At 40.1% G+C, this 21,429-nt stretch overlaps 1 protein-coding gene across 18 annotated transcripts in view; it reads left to right on the top strand.

The window, feature by feature from the left end:
• The window catches only part of CHL1 (cell adhesion molecule L1 like), a 192,325-nt gene that overhangs the window by 119,362 nt on the left and 51,534 nt on the right, over positions 1-21,429 (top strand). For 16 of the 18 annotated variants that reach the window (XR_004001317.1, XR_004001318.1, XM_030570018.1 and 13 more), the window contains 5 exons: positions 8,378-8,500; positions 10,574-10,744; positions 12,866-12,913; positions 16,027-16,147; positions 19,817-20,001. Coding sequence is in view for 16 of the 18 variants with exons in the window: in XM_030570018.1 (XP_030425878.1) it covers positions 8,378-8,500; positions 10,574-10,744; positions 12,866-12,913; positions 16,027-16,147; positions 19,817-20,001 (648 nt within the window). In the remaining 2 variants the exon portion in view is untranslated. The remainder of the gene's footprint in view (positions 1-8,377; positions 8,501-10,573; positions 10,745-12,865; positions 12,914-16,026; positions 16,148-19,816; positions 20,002-21,429) is intronic. The other 2 variants (XM_030570027.1, XM_030570026.1) reach the window with 1 other exon arrangement.

The raw sequence follows: 21,429 nt of genomic DNA, 5'->3' as shown, positions 1-21,429 counted from the left end.
CCACCATGTTGCAGCATAATTACATAGGGTCAAATCATTGTCCTCTTGAGATGAGATGACTTTTCACAGGCCTCAGAACTGATTTCAGACTTTTTCAATAGTGGGTCACTTAAAAACACCTATGATCTGGGAATCCCAATGTGGTAGTCCAGCATATCTCTAGCTACTTCGTAATCACTCCAACCACTTGCTTTTGAGGCACTTCTGTCCCCCCCCCCCACTGACTCACTAAGTTTGTTCCACAACATTCCCAGCTCCTGTTTGCTAGGAATTAATTACCAAGTCTGAGTAAATAGCGTGGAAGTTCAAGATATTACCACTGAACCCGCAGTACCTTCTAAGTTTTCTAGTACAAAAGCTGAAGAACATCCTCAAAACAATTTAATTTAAAAGGAACTGGATAAATTATGTACATATTTCCATAGCTATATTAATTTGGAGAGCATTTATTATTCACTGATACTTGCTGAATACAATTTACCATGTTTTATCTCTAGAGAATAAGCCAGCGGGGCTGTTAGTACACGCCTTTTTAATGGCGTCCTCAGGAGAATTGAGTGTTCGGTGGCAGAAAATGATTTGCTTTGACTTGACTATTATTTCTCTACTCAGGCTATGAAAATAAACACCTCTTTAATGCCTTTTCTTTTCATTTTTCATAGAAGTCATAGACGTTTTTTGTTCTGTGTTTAAAACAGCAGTTTTGCTCATTCAATGCCACCAGTCATAGTACTTTGCATTTCTATAGCTTCCTGCTATCAAAGGATCCCAAAGCACTTGACAGACATAGGGCCAGTGGGTCCTGCTGAGATCTGCATGTGATAGAGGCCTTCCACATGCTGATTTCAGCCTCTGCCATGGACAAGAGTGGTCACCTATCTCCTTGGTAGTATTTCTGGCCATTTGAGTGCAGAGGTAGCAGACAATAGGGAACATGCATCATCCCTCTCCCAGCTCTGTAGAAAAGTTTATGCAGCCTAAGGCTATTTATTTTTCTAGCATCTTCTTTCTGTGCCCTGGACCATCTCTTGAGAAGTGATCTAAAGGCATCTATAAATAGGGAAAAGCCTGGTAACATGGCTTCATTGGTCACAGAAGCTTAGAAGAGTCTGAGAAGGAGACCCAGAGAGTCCCCATAAACTTTTCTGTGTTGGGACAGATCCTCCAAGATACACAGGGGGCAGAACCTCTTGATCTTTCTGTGATCCTTCTGTGCCAAAACATTTATTTCTCTCTGTCTCAATCTCTATCTATCTCTGGTTTTATACTGCTGCCTTTATCCATAGTACCTCCTGCCTGAAATTAGAAACAACAGTGAAGTCCTTCATGGAGTCTGTGGAACTTCTTCCTTTTCAGCGAGATTCTTTCCTGATTGAATACTCCAAAATGAAATCCATGAAAGTAGTCTCCCAGGGTTTTCTTTTTTACTGACCAGCTTTTATGAATATTTTTTTTCTTGAGAGGTGTGCTGTATACACTAACTAGCCAGTTAAGCCTCATGATACCCTGGTCACAAAGGTCAGGTGTGCATAGATAGGATTTACTTCCCTCATTACTAAATTGCAGCTGCCTGTAGGAGTGTAAGTCATCAGCACTGCACAACAGTTTGACTCGAAATTGTATTTTCAGTTGAACTGAACTGAATGTCATGGTGTGAGTTAAAATGACCTAGTCGTTACTGGAGGGGACACAGTAGTTGTTCAGTGTCATCCAACAGTTTTGGGCAGGATGAAAAGAGCAACATTGCCATTCAAAGCTCTAGGCAGAACACAATTATTCACTTTGGAATCTGGCCAGGGCATTGGGGTTGATACCACTACTCATAAGAAAAGTGCCAGGGGACCTTTAATTTCCCAAAGTGGTGAGGACATCAGTTTTATGTCCCTTCTAAAGTATGTCACCTCCAGCAGTACAAAGTCTTCGGATATTCTGGTGATCCAGACTCTGATTCCAAAAGAAGAGGTACTTAAATATACCAGTGAATACTTTTCTTAGTCAATGCCTGTTTCTTGAATTTTGGAACCTGTAATTGAGGCAGGACATGTTGATAGCTTGATGTATGCTGAACAAGACTTCCCTCACTTTAATAAGGGTGCTTATATTCGAAGTAGATTTCCATTCCCTTTACTTGTATTGAACTGAATTAACCAAGAACTGTAGTAGAATCTCAATGCATCTTTATCTAAGCATATATGTCTGTGTAGTGTCCATATACAATTAAGTGAAAAAAAAAGGAAGTAGAGATTACTACATAGTGTGACACACATTAAATGCCATAAAAAGACAAGGATGCAGACAACAACCACTGTGCGACTGAACTTAGAATTCTGTTACTTTAATTATTGAATGTGCCCAATGTCAGAAGGAGAAATTGAATTAGGTCTGGAACGTTAAACCTTGTTTTTAATTTATCACAAGGTAACACCACCTCCTTGGTGAAATGTACGCAACATTCATTTACAGTATATTTATCCTTACTTTCCTTAAAACACTTAAAACTACAGGATGAAAGCATAGCATGAAAAGAAATTAACCAAGAAATAAAATCACTGATAGTATCTCACATTATCGATGGCACAGTCTACCTAGAAGGCAGAGCCTGTATCTAAAATTTGAAAAGGCATACTGAATTCAGTAGTGAAGAGACCAAAAGGATTCTTGAGTTGAGCTAAAATAACATTTAGCCATTAAGGCACTTTACAAAGGTGAATAATCCTCATTTTACAGATGAGAAGACAGAGTGGCAAAGTAATGGAGCAAAGTCACGCAGAAGGTTGTGCATGAGCTGAGAATAGAACCCAGTTCTGTTGGTCACCCAATTTACCAACCAATTCACTGTGATTATTTTGACCATCACTGAGTCATTTATGGGGATAAATGCCCTTCTTCTTGGGAAATGGTAATAGCAAAAATCTTGTAGGCAAGGACTGGCATCTACGCCATAGTAAGATGTCTTCCTAGATTGACAGCCAGCAATTACCTTAGTCAGTTTAGTGTGGAAATTAGAAATCATTCCATAAATTAGCAGAATCATCCTTTGTAAACAGTTCAAAGACTGTAATGAGAATTACTAATTTAACTCCAAACTGCACAAGCCAGAACTGAAATTGATACACTGAGACAGATCTCAGACTGTGTCCAAGCTATGCTCAGCACTGTGCAGGTGGAAGGAAGTTATAAGTCACATTTATGTACTTCTGGTTTGCTGGCCATGGGATTGATCCCTGGCATAAAGAAGATCAACCTTAGGGCTTCTCTACTTACTGCTGATTATCAATGGCCAATGAATGGTCTGGGTATTGGGGATTGCCAGGGAATAGAGATCTCCTGGCCACTATCTTCTTAGCAGTTCTTATTCAAGACTGGGCAACAACAGTGTGTGTGTGCTCTCTGTCTGTCTCTCACTAGTCTGCTGGTGCAAAGTTGGTATAAACCTGGTGGAGTCAGCCAGTGAATGAGTCCTTCTATGCAGGTATATGAATCGGCCAATGGATGAGCCCTTCTGTGCAGGGAATATATAAAACTATATACCTGCCTAGAAAGACTCATTCACTGGCTGAATTGCATCTGAGAATCTCCTCAGTGCATGCTTCTCCAGCACAGCTTCCCAGTGCTACCTTCCCAGACGCCACACAAATATAACACCCCCCCCCAAAACAAACAAACAAAACACAGTGGGCTTTTCTGATTCTCTACTCACACTGGTGTCAATTCACAAAGTCAGTGGAGTGATAACCGTGTAAGAGAGTAGAATCTGGCACCTTAATTACATCCTTCTTTAAACAGTGGAACAAATTCTGCTGCCAGTTACACTGAGAATTTGTCTACACCAGTGTTTCCCAAACTCGGGATGCCACAAACACATGTGCGTGCGCGCACACACAGACACACACTTCTGTTGGTGCAGGCGCTGTCTAAACTAGGGGCTATACTGGCATAGCTGTACCGACATAGGCTCCATGGTGTAGACCAGTGTTCCCCAAACTTGGGATGCCACTTGTGTAGGGAAAGCCCCTGGCGGGCTGGGCTGGTTTGTTTACCTGCTCCATCTGCAGGTCTGGCCAGTCATGGCTCCCAGTGCCCGCAGTTCGCTGCTCCAGGCCTATGGGAGCTGCGGGAAGGGCGGTCAGTATGTCCCTCGGCCCACACCACTTCCAGCAGCCTCCATTGGCAGGGAGCCGCAATTGGCCGGACCTGTGGACGAGGCAGATAAACAAACCAGCCAGGCCCGCCAGGGGCTTTCCCTACACAAGTGGTGTCCCAAGTTTGGGAAACACTGGTCTATACCATGGAGCCTGTGTCAGTATAGCTATGCCAGTATAGCCCCTAGTTTAGACAGCACCTGCACCAACAGAAGTGTGTGTGTGTGTGTGTGTGTGTGTGTGTGTGTGTGTGTGTGTGTTAGAATGCCACCACCCTGAACAACATTATCCAAGTCGACAAAAGCATTCTTCTGTCAACACAGCTGCTCCAACGCTGGGGATTTTTGCAGCATAGCGCTGTCACTAGGGATTTTGTTGTTTTCACACCCCTGACCAATGAAACTATGCTGACATATCATTAAGTGCAGGCTAAGCTTGAGTAAATCTGGACTAATCCCACAAAAGTTTAGAGTGCAGTGAAGTGACCTATGTAACTTCAGGGACCGTTTATACCAGTGAAACAGAACAGATTCAGGACCAGAATCTATACTAAAAACACTTATTAGTTTTAGCATAAGATTACATAATTCCCCCTTCCTCCTCATTTTTCGCTGAGATTTTGAATTTTCTGAACATAGGAAAATAGGAGGCGGGATCCACAAGACATTTGCTGAACTTTTCCTCTCCCTTTCCCCATTTATCAATGGTATTTCAAAACATTCAACTCTAATCTTTAGTTTTCCAGTAGCGTGTGGTCATTAAATTGCAAGTCACTCTAGGGATTGGATATACTCAGGTTCACCACAGTGAGAGCAACAATCTGTCACTGCTTGGGTCACCATCAGTCACAAGCAGAGAACTTGGGCACAGACCAATTTTGATCCTTTGTGTCTCACAGTTTAATGACGCTGATATTAGAGAACTCAAGATATTACTTCAGCAGGAATTAAAATGTGGCATGAGGAACCGTTCCCAAGACAGTTCTGTGTGTGTTATATATCACAGTGTGCTTTGGGAAATGTTTCCATAAGAGCCAGAATGCAGGTGGACATTTTTCATCTTGTGGCCTTTTTTTTTCCCTGCCAATGGATTGTCTGGGCCATGATAGGATCCACCTGCTGGCATTTCAACAGGTCATTCTGAGGCCCATTATACAAGCTTGTTTTTCCCCTGTGAAATGAAAATATGAAATCGAATACCTTGAACTATGAATGATTGTCTGGTCCTGCTCTTTATGTCTGTATGTAGGCAGTTGCCTGTAATATCGACATGACCTTTTTGGTAGCTGTCATGGCAAACTGATTGATTGATTTCCAATTTCACATTATCCATGTGCCGTATGGATAACTCCATGCAATTTGAAAATCTATCATCAAGCAGTACGTCTTGCATAGAGCTCAGAACCACTTACCAGCTTAGATCAATTATTATAAATTCTGTGATCAGCCACAAATTAGTAGCAATCAATTACATAATATCCAAGAATTAAAATGATTAATACTGCAAAAATGCTACACACCTCTATGCACTTAGGAGTGATATCACACAGCCAGTTCTTAAGATAATGTTATGCTCAGAGGTGCTGGTGGTTGCATAGATCACGGAGTTGGTTGGGTTGATGGGTGTACTAAGCAACTTCTATTCAGGCTAACTGTGGGAACCATTCCATACCCAGGGTATACTGATAACTAAAACAATGGAAACCAATGGCCATGGTCTGCACCAGCATGGCAAGCCTAGGCAGTGGTCTGGCCATGCTGACTAAAGCTGATAACAAACACAGGGGCAGGACACTGACTGAGGTAGGGTTGTGCATGTGTGCGTGCACCAGACAGAAAACCTCTGATAGTGTGTCCCTGAGAAAAAGGAAAAAAGAGAGCTGGCTTAAGTGCTGGAATGGTGAGCCTGTTGTTTTCCTCTTGTATAAGGATTGCATCAAAGAAATAACTATCAACACTGTCTCTTAATAAAAACAACCCACAGTGTCCCAAACTTGAGTAGTTGGTTGGGTCACAAAGGGGTAATAATATTATCAGCTTTTTTGGTTTTTAATAACTCCCCGAACACAGAATGTAGGAGAATTTTGCCTTCCAGCTGATTAGGCAGAGTGGGCCCCAGCAAGAGAATCAATTGGAAGCTGACCTAAATTCCAATTTAATCTGCTTATCTGGCAGGTTGACTCAGGAGCTGGAATTGTCACTGGGTGTACCTTACAGGATTTAAGGAGTGAAGAAGCTATTGGAAGGAAGCTAGCTTCTCGGCCTTATGGCTGAGGGGTGAAAACATTATCTGAAGTTGTATCTGTTTCTCTCTATTGTCTTTCATGAAGTGGGTGAGATTCATGGGATCTCCATTTTATTGCTTGTTAGGGAGCCCTACTCTGTTTATAAACTGAAGATTTTTAAAAAATTGTTAATCTCTCTGCCAATAGAAGATTGGTAGATATAATTTCTCATAATCCATGGTAGGTGTGAGAACATTCCTTCCATTTTATCTTATGGCAGAGTAATGCCTTCCCTTAGGCCAGTGATATCCATACACAATTCTTACTCAAGCAATCAACATCATGTTGTAATTGTTCCAGTTCAGACTAGCTAGTATTACCACAGAAGGAAATTTAAGAAGAAACTAACTCAGAAACACTTCTCAGAGTCACAGCATGCCAGTTCTGCTGACATACATGTTGTAGGGCGGTGGCCCCGCAAAACCCACATGCATCTCTCCCCTAATCCCTCCCAGATACTTACTTCCTGTCCCACTCTGAGTATCAGGCACACAGCCTCTGTTTTCTCCTCTGCACCCAAACTTCAGTTGCAGGTAGGTCCTGCATCTTGCTTCATTATGAAACTATACAGACCACAGTTTAATCTATCTCGTAATATTTGTATGCAAAATCCCCAATAATCATTCAGTTCCTTAATTGTAACCTCCTCCTAGACCATGGGCCAGATCTTCAGATGGTGTAAATCACCACAGCTCATTGACTTTGGTGGAGTTATACTGTTTTACATCAGCTGAGGATCTGGCACAGACGAGCTTTGACATTTAAACGTGTTATAATGTGCAGTTGCATTGCACTGGAGTTCACATTAATAACTGGTATGCAAAGCTGACACTTTTTAGTATTTCCCTTTGGCTCTTGATATTTCATTCTTTTACTGTTGCTTAACTATGCATTGAACTGACAGCATTACACCTTGCACCAGTTTTAACTTGCCTCGAATGTAAGCAGGATTCAGTGCTTGCCCTGAAACAGTCTCAACTTGGTTTGCTTAAAGAGTGGTTACATTTAACAAATGGATTTGTTCATTGCATTGTGGCTTCTCTATGCTCATTCCAGGATAAAATCTTGCTCCCCTTACTTGTGGATGTAGTGTCTTTGGTGGTGGCGCTTGCATGAGACCAGCAAACAAGATAAAGTCCTTTGTTTCTGTTTGCAGCTGGGCTGGTTGCTGTTCCCATCCTTTATACACAGTCCTTGTGGGTTTCCATTGACTTCAGTGAATTTTGTTAATTGAATCGGGTCCTAAACTATTGGATCAGCTGGTCTGTATTTAAGAGCCAGATCCATTAGCCTTTGTGCATGTGAGTCAAAAGGACTGCTTATATGTATAAGGATAGCAAGATCAGACCCTAAAGATTATGTAGGGTCAGTCTGCAGCTGTGCCACAGCAAAGCTTGCCCACCTGAGAGAAAGGGAAGCAAAGATCACCTTAAGCTACCTTTCTACCTCTTCTAATTCTGGGGCTGACTGAGCACCAAGCCAGCCCCTTGTTCAAGTTATAGCAGCTGCCTTAAGGCTGCTCTAAGTTGCATTGCCTTATAGTTCTCTGGGAGCCATTACGCCAGCTAGGATCATCAAACCACAGTCCTGCCCTTGCTAGCCTCCAGCATAGCCCCCAGAGTAGTGGAGGATAGAGGAGAAATGTGTACCAAGATGGGTTAATGTAGAGTCATACATGTAGAATTTATGCCAGACTTCCTCTTAACATCATTACTTTGCTTTCCGTTATACCAATTCCTTTGTTCTTTGTGTATTACAAACTCTTTTGCTGGGATCTTGTTGTCTTATTCTTTTTTGAAAAAAATGCCTAGCTACTTTTTGCTTTTATGCACATAGTAATAATACTTAATGCAGAGAACAAAAGGAAGGATATGAGGTAGATGTGCCGTTTGTATAAAAGGGGACTAAGGATAAGAAAATGAAGGAAACTCTTTATGTGTTTTTGTCATAGGTGTACCAAAATTCCCAAAAGAAAACATTGAGCCAATTGAGGTTGAGTATGGTGATGCTGTGGTTTTGCACTGTAATCCTCCCAGAGGAATTCCACCTTTGCATATCTATTGGATGAATATTGGTAAGTAATATTTGATGACACAACACATAACAGGCCTTTCTTAAAATGCCTGTCAAGATCAGTTTTATTACAAATGCAATAATTTTCATCAATTAAAGTGTAAGCACTAAGGGAAAATATATGGGTGGCACTGTAGGCAACCCAGTGAAAGCCTCTATTTAATGTGCAACAGCAATCAAAAGCACAAGCAATATTATAAGGACTGAAATTCAGACCCCATGAAGTCAATGGCAAAAGTCCCATGAGTTTTTTTAAAGAATGGGATATAAATCAATATTTAAAATGTTATAATGCCATTACATAAATCAAAGGTATACCCTCAATATGAATATTTTGTTTAGTTCTGGTCCCTCCATATGAAAAAAAGGATATTGTAGAGGGATTTAAGAGATAGGTAGCAAGAATGGTTAGACATATGGAAAGCTACTGGTGGTAATAGTACAGAAGGGTGAATCAGGTCGTCTTCTGCACGTTTCATGATGTACATACAATGAAACTGAAAGGCAAAACATTAAAGTTGACGAAATAAAATACTGTTTAACGTAACACATAATTAACCTGTGAAACTCATTGCCACAAGATAACACTGAGTGCAAGAATTCAGCAGCATTTTAGAAAGGGTTAGACACACAGATAATCAGAACATTCAGTTACAATAAAGTGAGTAAAATATACCAATAATATAAACCATCCTGCTTCAGGTCATAGTGGACCACAAGCTTAATATGAGTGAACAGTGTGATACTGTTGCAAAAAAAGCAAACATGATTCTGGGATGCATTAACAGGTGTGTTGTAAACAAGACACGAGAAGTCATTCTTCTGCTTTACTCTGCGCTGGTTAGGCCTCAGCTGGAGTATTGTGTCCAGTTCTGGGCACCGCATTTCAAGAAAGATGTGGAGAAATTGGAGAGGGTCCAGAGAAGAGCAACAAGAATGATTAAAGGTCTTGAGAACATGACCTATGAAGGAAGGCTGAAGGAATTGGGTTTGTTTAGTTTGGAAAAGAGAAGACTGAGAGGGGACATGATAGCAGTTTTCAGGTATCTAAAAGGGTGTCATCAGGAGGAGGGAGAAAACTTGTTCACCTTAGCCTCCAATGATAGAACAAGAAGCAATGGGCTTAAACTGCAGCAAGGGAGATTTAGGTTGGACATTAGGAAAAAGTTCCTAACTGTCAGGGTAGTCAAACACTGGAATAGATTGCCTAGGGAAGTTGTGGAATCTCCATCGCTGGAGATATTTAAGAGTAGGTTAGATAAATGTCTATCAGGGATGGTCTAGACAGTATTTGGTCCTGCCATGAGGGCAGGGGACTGGACTCGATGACCTCTCGAGGTCCCTTCCAGTCCTAGAGTCTATGAGTCTATGAGAAGGGAAGCCAACCATTAATTGACAAGATTATGAATAACTTTCCTCTATTGTCCGGTTATTGCATAATTTGCTATTTTGGGGATTCTGTCACATTCTTCTTTAAATGTCTAGGGTGAAATCTTGGCCAAACAGAAATCAATGGCAAACTCCCTCTTACTTTGGTGGGACTCAGATTTCACCCTTAGGACTTACCACTATCGGAGACAGGATTCCAGACTAGATAGATAGAAAACTGCTCTCATTCCACATTTGGCTGGTTTGACAATGAGCCAATACAACCTTTGCATGTCTAGGAGTTACATACTGTAAGTTGTACTTACAGGGAAAATAAGTTTGGGTTCTGCACAGTGGAAACCTAGAAATCAAGGCATCCATGGCAGTACTGCAAGCCTTTGTAGCACTGAAACTTGCTGGAATTTTCACTGCATCATCCCCTAGTAATTACAGAATTAAAGTACAGGAACAAAACTGACTTTTCAGAGAATTCATGCTGTTTCCGTAGAAAGTTTACTTAGGTTCTTGTTTCATAAACTCCCATTCCCATGGCTGTAAAAGGACAACATATGGTTATGTTGCACCTCTTTTGCATCAAAGTTCTATTCGGCACCTGAAAGCAAACACATGACAGGAAGTGCAAATAGGCATATTGGGGGGGTGGCTAGATATCATTACCATATTATAATTATTTTTTTCTTGCTAGATTTACAACACATTCCACAAGATGAAAGGGTCTCCATGAGCCTTCAGGGAGATCTGTACTTTGCAAATGTGGAAGAAAATGACAGTCGAAGTGATTATTGTTGCTTTGCAGCATTTCCCAAGCTGCGGACAATTGTACAGAAAATGCCAATGACACTGATGGTTACACGTAGTAAGTCTTTTAAAAATTGTTTTAACTCCCCCTTGTCACTGAATGAAAATGTGTGCCATGTGTCTAACATGATTCTCTCTGAAGAAAATACGTGTTAAAATGCTTATTCGTATATTATAAGCCTTACTCTGAGAGCTAGATCCAACCGACAAAAAGCTTCTGTAGTTGCTGGGCTGCAAAAGCGCTATTATCTGCCTCCTGTTCTCCACTGCTACGAAATCTAATCACGATGCATCGGGGAAATCAACTCCCTTCTCAGCCAGTGAGTGGATCATTAGGCATTCCATACTACCTCTTCCCCCCAGCCTGGGTTTGCCTGGATATGGCAATCGGGCTCTGGAGAATGACATTAGGGAGCTGCAGTTAACATGATCAGGGAGTCCTCCAGATGTTCTATTATGCAGCAAAGTTCTTGTTGGCTGACTGGATATTAGAGAACTTCAAAATGGCCATAGCTTAGAGTTCTTGGTTTGTACCTGACAAGTCTCTTCCTGAGCCCAGCCATGAAGAGCCAATGGTACCATTTGCCTTCACTTCTATTAATAGTAGTCAGTATATTACAGTAGTGCCCAAGCACCAGCTAAGGATGGTGCCCCGTTGTGAGAGGAACTGAACAAACAGTAGAAGATTATCCCTGCCCACTTTTGATAGGTGCCCAAGAGAAGGTAGAAATCAACTGAAGTCATGAATGGTCCCTCCATCTCTGAATGCACAAAATCACCTGTCACTTAGAAAAAAGCCTCAGAAACCCCATTATTTTGTAAGTTACAAAAGCATCAACTTTCATAATCTTGGGGAGAACTGGGTGTCAATGCTTTCCCAGTCATAGGAAATGTACTCCTACGCTAGAGCAAGAGGAAAACTAGTTTGCATGGCTGCCTCTAGTAAGAAGTAAAAAGCACGGAGGAATTGAGCATAATATGTCATGAAAGGAGCTTTGCATTTCCTGACTTAAAGGGCGAGTAGGAGACATGGAACTGTTTGTTTTCTGAGTCATGGGCATTGCAGCTACCCAGTTTTCTGCAGATGAAAAGAACACCAGATACTTCAAATCTTTTCATTTTCCAAAAATGAGAAAAAGGTAGGTTCAGGTACTATACCCTCTGCACCTGAGTCCGACTGCCAATTTCATGGTTTTGCAATTACATTTTCCTATATATTTATTTTTTCTTACTCTTTTTGCTATATCAAAGTTCAAACCAAGCAACAAAGGAAACAAAGTGACTTTATGTACAGAATGTACAAGAAACAGTGAGACTGTGCTTTTGAAAGAAGTCAAACAAAGAAACAAAAAGAAAATCAGAGAATATGATAGGCCACATGCTCAGGCTATGGTAATCAAAGCTTCATTGAACTCAGTGGAGCTATGACAGTTTACACCAGCTGAAGATCTTTCTCATTTTGCTTGACTCATTCAGCTGCAGTAATTTCAAGTGTCACTTGCAAGAATAAATGTGTTAAAAATCAATTGAGAATATGTATTATTTTAGGCTGGCTTTAAGTCACCTTCTGGTTTCAATAATATCTGACTTTTGGGGATTTATGTTTCCTAAAAATTCAGGGATATTTTCTTCCCAATTGAAAGCCTCAGTATTTAACTTACAAGTAGTATATTTTCTTGTTGGAGTAAACAGATCAATAATTATTAATACTAAATTCATATACCTTAATCTTGGTTAATCCAGCTTGAGGCCTCAGCTGGAGTACAGTGTCCAGTTCTGGGTGCCACACTTGAAGAATGATGTGGACAAATTAGAGAGAGTCAGGAGCAGATAAATAACAAAGGAGAAAAGGTTAAAGATAGACTCTTTTAATGAATGCTAGGAACCTACCAATCTTATTCAACATTCAACTCTGATAAAATCACTTTTTAGTGAATCTTTTCCTGAGTTTTACACCTTTTTAATACTCTTTATACATACATAAATTCATTGTCCGTGTTGTTTTGCATTATATTCTTTTGGTGGTTTTATAGAAAATATATTTACATTTCCTTTAAGGAAGTATTTTGTGTAGGCTTTTTAATTTTTTTTGGTTTAGTTGATGTTTTGTTTGTTTTTGACCTTTTAACCTTTATCAACTATTCCATTTGCATTTGGTTTTCATTTTTGTTTATTTCAGTTAAACATACTAATGACTCAAGCTCACCTAATGCTGCTGTTACTAAAGGTGAGTTGAATGTACCTGTTTGTTTCTTTGCCTTTGAATTCATGAGAATACTTGAGAGCCACTTAATGTGTTGGGTAATCTGAAATGTTAGTAAAAGGAAATATTCTATCAATTTAGATGAAATACTGTTACTGCTTAGGAAGAAACTTTTAACATGTTTGCTGGGTATAAGCAGCACATGCATCAATATTGACTCAGTCTTTACTAGCTTGACTGAGGTCTGAAGGATTTTTCACATTACTACATCTCTCCCGTGTGAAATAAAGAGGTCAGAGAAGAGGCCCTTACAAATAGAAACTATTTTTAGAATAGGCAGTTCTGCTGATCAAGAAAGTGATTTCAAGGAGAGGAGTTTCAAGCTAGATGGAAAAAAAATCATGAAGGAATTATGGTGACCAGCTAGTGTTAGAATATGCTGTGATGTTTAATGTAACAATAGCAGAAAATATGGATAGGATTGATAAGGGTGTGTAGCTAACTGCATATATTTGGATTCTCAACCAAAATACTAGAGCTTGTTGGAAGATTTTAGATTAAAGTTTTCTATTGGAAAATGCTGTTTTGACAAAACTGAACATTTTCACAAAATGGATTGATTTTGAGGAAATCTTATTCCTTTTTTTAAAGGAAAAAGCTATTAAAATGTCTAGTTTTGATATTTTTGGATCTAGAAATTTTGATTTTTCTTTACGTATCATATGCTTTTTTTCCTAAATTTACTTTTTTTTTTCAAATTGAACCATAAAGGGGTTCAATATTAAAAAAAAAAAAAAAAGGAGGGTTGAGTTTAGCGAAACAAAATGTTTCAAGTGACTCAAAATTATATTTTGGAGAAGTATTTCTATTTGTGAAAAAATTCAAAATTATGGCTTTTTGTTCCAATTCAGGTACAAAACAAAAACTTTTCATGAGATGGAAAATCTATTTTCCATCCAGTTCTACCAAATACCTTATTTTTTGCCAAACATGGTTATTAAGAGAGAATATATTTTAAAATTAAGTCCACCATTTCCAAAACTAACTAGTGATTTTGAGTGCCTCAGTTTCTGGAGTTCCCAACTAAGAGCACCTGAGAGGGACTTGATTTTTCAGGACTATTGCTGAATAGTTTCTGAAAATCAGGCCCATTTCAGGTGTCTCACGCTGGACACCCAAGAGTGCTACTGATATCTGAAAATCTAGGCATGTGTGGGCGAACATTTGTATACAGCATATGTACTCACTGGTATGTGTAGTGCACACCGTACAAAGAGACGCAAAGCGTTAAAGAAGGGATGAAGAAAGCTGGCTTGTAAGATAGAAATGATCTATTACCAAATTATCAGTAAATCGCTTTTTTTGAAGAATCAGTGAACATTTGAATGACATATTGGCTATTAATTATTAGTGAATAGCCATTTAACAATATAAATTGTTAAAACGTATTGTCAAATAAACAATTGATTTTTTTGTTGGCAGTCTAGAGTAAATGGTTATCTGAAACCCAATACAGTAAATAGGAATTTTGTGATGAACAGTGGCTTGTTTTCAAGCTGTATTCCCAAATGCATTCTTGAGTTGTTGTAAATTCTGCAACTGTAGAGGGAAGGAGAATTCAAAGCAGCTGGCAAAGGAGAAAAGATATGATATCAGCTGAGATTTAGAAGACAATGTAAAGTTAGTGAAGGAGAAAGGTATTAGGAAGACTGTTCCAGATGGCAAGAACAGACAAGGAAAGATTCATTCACCGTCATTGATCAGAGTGTGTGGGTGAGGGGAGAAATAAGGAAGCAGAGAGGAGTCAAGTACTAGCTGAGCAGGCAAGAGAATAGAAAAAACGGTCCATGAGAGGGGCTGGAGCAAATCCCCAGAGTTTTTTCAAGGCGTGGCAGGAAATTCTGAATTGGTTCTTAAAACTGACTGGGAACTGGGGAGGTTGTTTAAGGATGAGGCATACTTCTTAGGGCATGTGAGGTGGGAAGCTGAGTTCTTCTTAGGCTGTTACCTGGAGAAATGGGACTTGGATCTTGGAGGGATTAGAAGAGATTTCAGCAGAGTTGAAACAGAGCATCTGGCCCAGACACTCTGTCACCTGGCTTCTCCCCAGCTTCCAAAAGCTCGCTGCCACACCCAGTCTTCTTTTAGGGTGGTTTAGCCTCTCACTGTAGGCAAATAAAACAGAGACCAGTTTTTTAACTCTCCTCTTCTCTCAGGCTTCCAAGTCACCTCTCACAGGCGTCTCTGGTGCTTCTGTCCTGGCAGCATCCGACTTCTAGTCAGCTCTGCTCCCTCCCTGGAGCAGTAGCCCTAGGGCTGCTTCCCTGAGCCTCTTGCTCCAGAGATCCATCACAGGAGTTAGCTGCACTCTACCATGGTTTTCCTTCCTTTCCCTAAGCATGGCCTTTCTCAGTCATTCCCTTCCATCTCCCATTTCCTCCCCTCTGGTAACACTTAAAGGCACAGGGATGGCCTAGGCCCCTTTAATTGGCTGGATTGGGCTCACCTGCTCTGACCCAGGGAAGCTGGGCCTAGTTCTTCTCAGAGGGACCAGCTCCCCTGTAACATACCCCTTCATCCTATACCATTTGGGAGTCATACTGGTGCAGCTGTAAATCCATGCCTTTTAAGAGTCCATCTCCCAACCAACATCATCAGCAACCAGGAGCTCTTGTGGCAACATAACTCCTCGCCCTCCCCCGCACGTCTTCTGGGTTGGTCTGCCTCTTTAAGACATCAACCATAGCAGCCAGAGAAAGAATCCCCCACTGTTGTATGACTCTAGCCTAGCCATTTCCCAGCCCTGAAAGCTGGATGGAAAAGAACTACTCATGAGGGTAAAGTTATGTATCTCTTTAAGGGTTTGCAGGTTCGGGACTCTGGTTTTGAGGGAAAGCAGTTTCTAATTTTATTCTTGTTCCTATAGTTGTGTTTTGAATGTAAATAAAAAACAGAGCCCTAGGTAGGGTCCTTTAGAAAAATACCACAAATATAAAGAAAAATGAATGAATTAATATTCCAGAAATCTTCTGACCAAAGCAATATTTTTAGCACTGTTAGAGGGTACAGAATGATTCAGGGCCATATGTGATTACCTTAGTGCACAAGGTCTGACCCTTTTCTTTTCTCTTTCTTAGCTAATTTCATCAAGGAAAGAAAACCCAAAATACTGATACCACCCGAATCTTCTGGTAGCAGCTCAGCAGTTACTGTCATCAAAGGGGGAGTTCTTCTGCTTGAATGCATTGCTGAAGGGCTGTGAGTATTGACCCACTTAACCTTCTGAAATAAAGTTAGAGTAAATGGAAGCACCTTTAATAATTCTCCAACGAAGTATATAATTTTATACCAAATCTTCATGCAGTTTCTCTTTAAATAAATTGTACTTATTGAAAACTGGCATAGAGTTACAATGGAGAAAGTTTTCCCTGTTGGCGAATGAGTAATGTACAGGTTATAGACAAGTATAAGTAAAGAATCACCATTTACCGTAGTAACTGGCGTATCACAGTTATTTATCCATCCTGTGATCACTGATTTTGCAGATATTCCAGTATGGTGACCACTGAAAATTATTCTTCTTTTTTGAGTGCATTAGGAATTGATTCAACTTCCGCAGTTTGGACTCCAACAAAAAACCCAAAAAACAAAACCCTATTTTTCTTTTCTAACTTGTCCAGTTCACGATATTGATTAAGTATCAATAAATTCCTGAGCTTTTCCACCTTCAATGAGATTTCAATTTCTTGAGCACCATCGTACAAGGATTCTTACCTTCCATGATGCCCATTCAAAAACAAACCCAACAACGGAGGAAAAGACTAGGGGCATTTGACATATCTGGTTTCAAGACCAAGCTTGATTAGTTTATGGAGGGGATGGTATAATGGGATAGCCTAATTCTGGCAATTAATTGATCTTTGACTTTTAGCGTTAAAGATTCCCAATGGCCTGTGATGGGATGTTAGATGGGGTGGGATCTGAGTTACTACAAAGAATTCTTTCTTGGGTGTCTGGCTGGTGAGTCTTGCCCACATGATCAGGGTTTAGCTGATCACCATATTTGGGGTCAGGAAGGAATTTTCCTCCAGGGCAGATTGGCAGAGGTCCTGGGGTTTTTCGCCTTCCTCTGCAGTGTGGGGCACGGGTCACTTGCTGGTGGATTTTCTGCACCTTCAAGTCTTTAAACCACAATTTGAGGACTTCAGTAGCTCAGACATAGGTTAGGGGTTTGATACAGGAGTGAGTGGGTAGGTGAGATTCTGTGGCCTGCGTTGTGCAGGGTCCCTTCTGACCCTAAAGTCTATGATTCTATGAATCAGGGCTTTTGGTTTGGCTCATGATAAAGATAAGGGGCCATCTGCAAAATGAGATATAGATTCATATTTGGGAGTGTTCATGTTTTAGTTTGGGCCAATTTCAATTCATGGATGCGGGTATAACTAATCCCTAGGCCTAGGTGTAGCCCACGGCATTGAATGGAAATCTCAGACTGCATAATTACTAGTATTGGTAATGCCACAGTGCCAAGGAAGCATAGTCCTGGCCCAGTACCCCACTGTGCTTGCCACTGTACAAAAAGACCATTCCTGCCCCGAATAATTTATAGTCAAAGACAAGATGCAACAAATAGATACAGACAGGCAAGGGTGTGCCATCTTTCTTATTGCCATTAGCACAGGATGGAAAATGAGTGGGGAATGGGAAAGTCTAAGCAGACATGATTGAAGTGCAATCCTCATGATGATGATGTGGCATTTAGCTGTGAATACTCCTTTAAGCCCAGATTTCTGAGTGTGCAGGGGTAACTGGGCAACCATACAGCAATACTTTCATCATCATAGGATCAGGTTTACCTATGCCCTCCCTCCTGATCACCATTTCTTACTTATGCGTGCAACTTTCTTGTACTTACATGTACTTATGCGTGCAACTTTCTCCCAAAAAACAGTTGCCGTAGAAAAACTAGATAAAACTTTAAAGCCCTCCAACCGTTAAACCTAACAGGGAAAACACATTTGCTCCTGGGTGATGTGTGATAGAGCTCTCTTTTGAATGGATGTTTAAATCATCATGTTTACAACCTGTATAGTTGAACTCCACATCCCTGTGTGCTCACTGTGGTTAGCAGATAAATGATCCATATTAAAGCATGTGCAATTATCTCCCACTATAAACCTCAAAATCAGGGTGTTTATCTGCTTGAGCAAACATGTTCAGAGCATCTTGTTTGTCCATGCTTGTTTGAAAGGGCATCACTCACTCTTTGAATAGAAAAGATTATGACTTTGCAATTGGTTGCCATTTTCTGAGAGCATGTGAACAACTCATCTTTGTTGGATTAATTCCAAGTAACTGTAATGGGTTCTTGTTCCTTTTTGCAATACATCCATGTCTAGTTCACTGCCACCTCTGCCTGTGAACTTCCTTTTTACCCAGTAGATGGATTAATTTAAAAAAAAAAAAGTTGTGTGTAAATTTTATGCTCAGGAATGTAAGGAACCAATCACGTTGGTTAAAACAAGGATAGTATGGGGACTTGTTCTGCACATTTCCTCATAAAACTTTCCCCTTATTATAATTAAAGCATGTAGGAGAAAGGAAAGTCTGCTTCATAAAAATGTTAAAGAGAAATGAACTTTACATTTACATTTCATTCAAAATTTCCCATGACCTTGGAGAAAAAGTACTTCCTTTTTTTCAAGTATAAAAAAAAAAAAGGGGGTGGGGTTGAATTACAAAATGTGGGGGAGTTATCCCCACTGAAACAAAATAAATAGCTTTTTAAAATCAATCTTTTTGGTTTTTAAGATTTACATCAAAACATGAACAAATTAGGACAAAACGAAAAAAAAATCTTGTATTCAAAAAGGTACTTTTCTTTGGAAAAAAAAATGAAATTTTTTGATGGACTTTAAGTATATTCTCCCAACCTACCCCCCCTTGCAGTTCATCCCTGCAGCTGTCAATGAGGAACTAGATTGTCTAGATGGAGACTAGTGTCAAACTCTGAAAACGAGGACCAGTCTATCAAAAAATAATTAACAGCAATAAATATATTGCCACTTTGTCATCTCGGAGGATTTTACCCTGATCTTGAAAATGGCAGGCAACCTTCTCTAGATGGTACAAAGATCTAAACTGGTGCTGATGAAATGTAAGGGGTTTCATAGTGTCTCTGTTTCAGGATATATCAGGGATGAACTCTCTTGCAGAAAATCTGACACTTGAACTATTATCCGTGCTGTTCATAAAAGAACATAATTTCTCAGTACCTGCGGCTTTGAGTAACTTGTGCCTGGGCATTCTGCCATCTTAACAGATGGACACAAGAGTAAGCACATATAACACTGTGTATGTGCAACGTGTGGTGCTGGGGTCAGGAATCCCAGCTGGGAATGTTCAGACAGCAATCTGTCCTGTCTCTGGTTCTGAGCATGCTCCTAACTTTCTAAAAATATAAAGTAGCTTTTTCAGCCATCAGTGACATGTGGTTAGCCCTGTCTAATCAGGCAAAGTACAGAGCAGAGTTATTTTAATGAAGTCTTTACCCCCTCCTCTGTCTGCAAGAAGTCCCTATGGAACAAGACAAAACAAGCTTCAGTGCCTCTGCTGCAGTTCATACCAATATGTTTACAAGGGATGCAAACCTGTTTTGCCGCCCATTGTCAGCTATGAAGGATTTATTGTACACAGGGCCCTTTTAACCAACAGGCAGTACAAGCTATGGACAATATCAAACCTCCAGCCAGGATGTTGTAATAAGTAAAATGGGTAGCTATGCGCACGGAGGGCCATTTCGAGAATTCTGAAATCATGATCTTGCAAAGGGCAATGTATAAACTTCAACATTCTGTAGTTATACTGATGTGAAATGTTACAACTTCTTTTTTTTAAAATTCAATGTCTTCTTTCTTTTTCTGCTAGCCCAACTCCGCATCTTAACTGGATCAAGGTTGGTAGAGATTTGCCCAAGGACAGAGCAGTGACAGAAAGTTTTGGAAAGATTTTGAAGATAGAACAAGTATCTGCAGCAGATGAAGGCACTTATGAGTGCACAGCAAGCAATTCTGTGGGGAGAGCGAAACATGAGTTTCAAGTTCACGTGGAAGGTGCTATTTGCATTTTAATGGGTTTTAGATTTTGAATAATAAACAAGCAGGGGTGTCAGAATCTCTGCCAGTGTAAATCAGAACAATTCCCTTGAAGTCCATGGAGCTGCACTGATTTATACCAGCTGAGGATCTGCCCCAGTGATTTTATATTTGCACACTGTAGCATTACATTTCATGTAAAATGATTATTTTTTTCCACAAACCATGAAGATTTTGTAGCATGGGAAGTAAAAATGGTAATATATGCAAAAACAGTAATCTAAAATATAAAGTTATGCTTTAGTCAAGCACAGGTTATTGGATTAAATTCTGTGGCATGTGTTATGCAGACTTCAGACTAGACAATCTAATGTTCACTTTTGGCCTTACAATCTACGAAACTAGCAGAGGTATGCTTTACTTATTTTTTTAATGTGGGAAATATAGTAACTTTGCATGCTTTATTCAAACATAACTCCTAATCTATAGAATAAGGTCTGTCTGTTAATTCCAAAGCATCTTGCACAGAAAGGAGAAATTAAGAAACATTCCTGGCCTCAATAATGGGAACATAACATAGTCACAAAGAGTAATCTCTGTGTTTTTAATTATATTTGCCACCGTCTGAAAGGTGTCAGTGATGTCTCAGCTAGATTACTGCAGTTTCCTTGCCTTGCTCCCTTCCAGGTTTTTCAAAATATCACAGCTGAACAATCTGCTTCATTTCCTACCATAGGACTCTGATCTTTTCTTTGGCTCCTTCTACGTTGTATTGAAACTTCTCAGCCTCACTTGCAGGACACTGCTGCTACCTATATTTCTGCCACTGTACACTCAAGTGCTCATTTTTTACTCTGCTGATTTTGCTTATCTTTATGATCCCTTAGCCTCATCTTCTTCAGAACCCAAATTCTACCGTCACACCATCCCACGCCTCTGGAACCACTCCTTCCTCTCCAGTGCAACTAGTGACACTGTTCTTCTTTTAATCCCTCACCCATGCCTGCTTTTTCCTGCCATCGCTGATCTTCGCTAGAGCACTTCCCTGTGACACTCTCATCCCTAAATGAACTTACCTTGGGTCATCGAAAGGGATTGAGTGTCCATGATCTTCAGTGTCAAAAGCACAGGCATGAAGGAGTAACTTCATTAGCTGGTAGAAGTAGCCGAAGGTGACATGATCATGCACACTTAGCCAGTGTCTCACATGACAAACATTCACAACTTGTAATATTAATAAAATCCTAACAAAGTTAACATAACAGGACAATTTAAGGGACTATAACTCTGACTGTAGGAGCTAGGGAACTCACTATCTACTTACTTTTCCCCATTTGCTCTGTTTTGTAACTCCTACTAATTTGCCTTCCAGCAGTTATTGACATCCTCACTCATTAATGTTATCGTTACTCCTGTACTATCTGTGTATGTTAGCCTGCGGGCTTG

This window comes from Gopherus evgoodei, chromosome 7, assembly GCF_007399415.2.
Source record: "Gopherus evgoodei ecotype Sinaloan lineage chromosome 7, rGopEvg1_v1.p, whole genome shotgun sequence".
Classification (NCBI taxonomy): domain Eukaryota; kingdom Metazoa; phylum Chordata; order Testudines; family Testudinidae; genus Gopherus; species Gopherus evgoodei.
The sequence above is the reverse complement of the archived record's forward strand: the minus strand, read 5'-3'. Positions and strand labels throughout refer to the sequence as shown.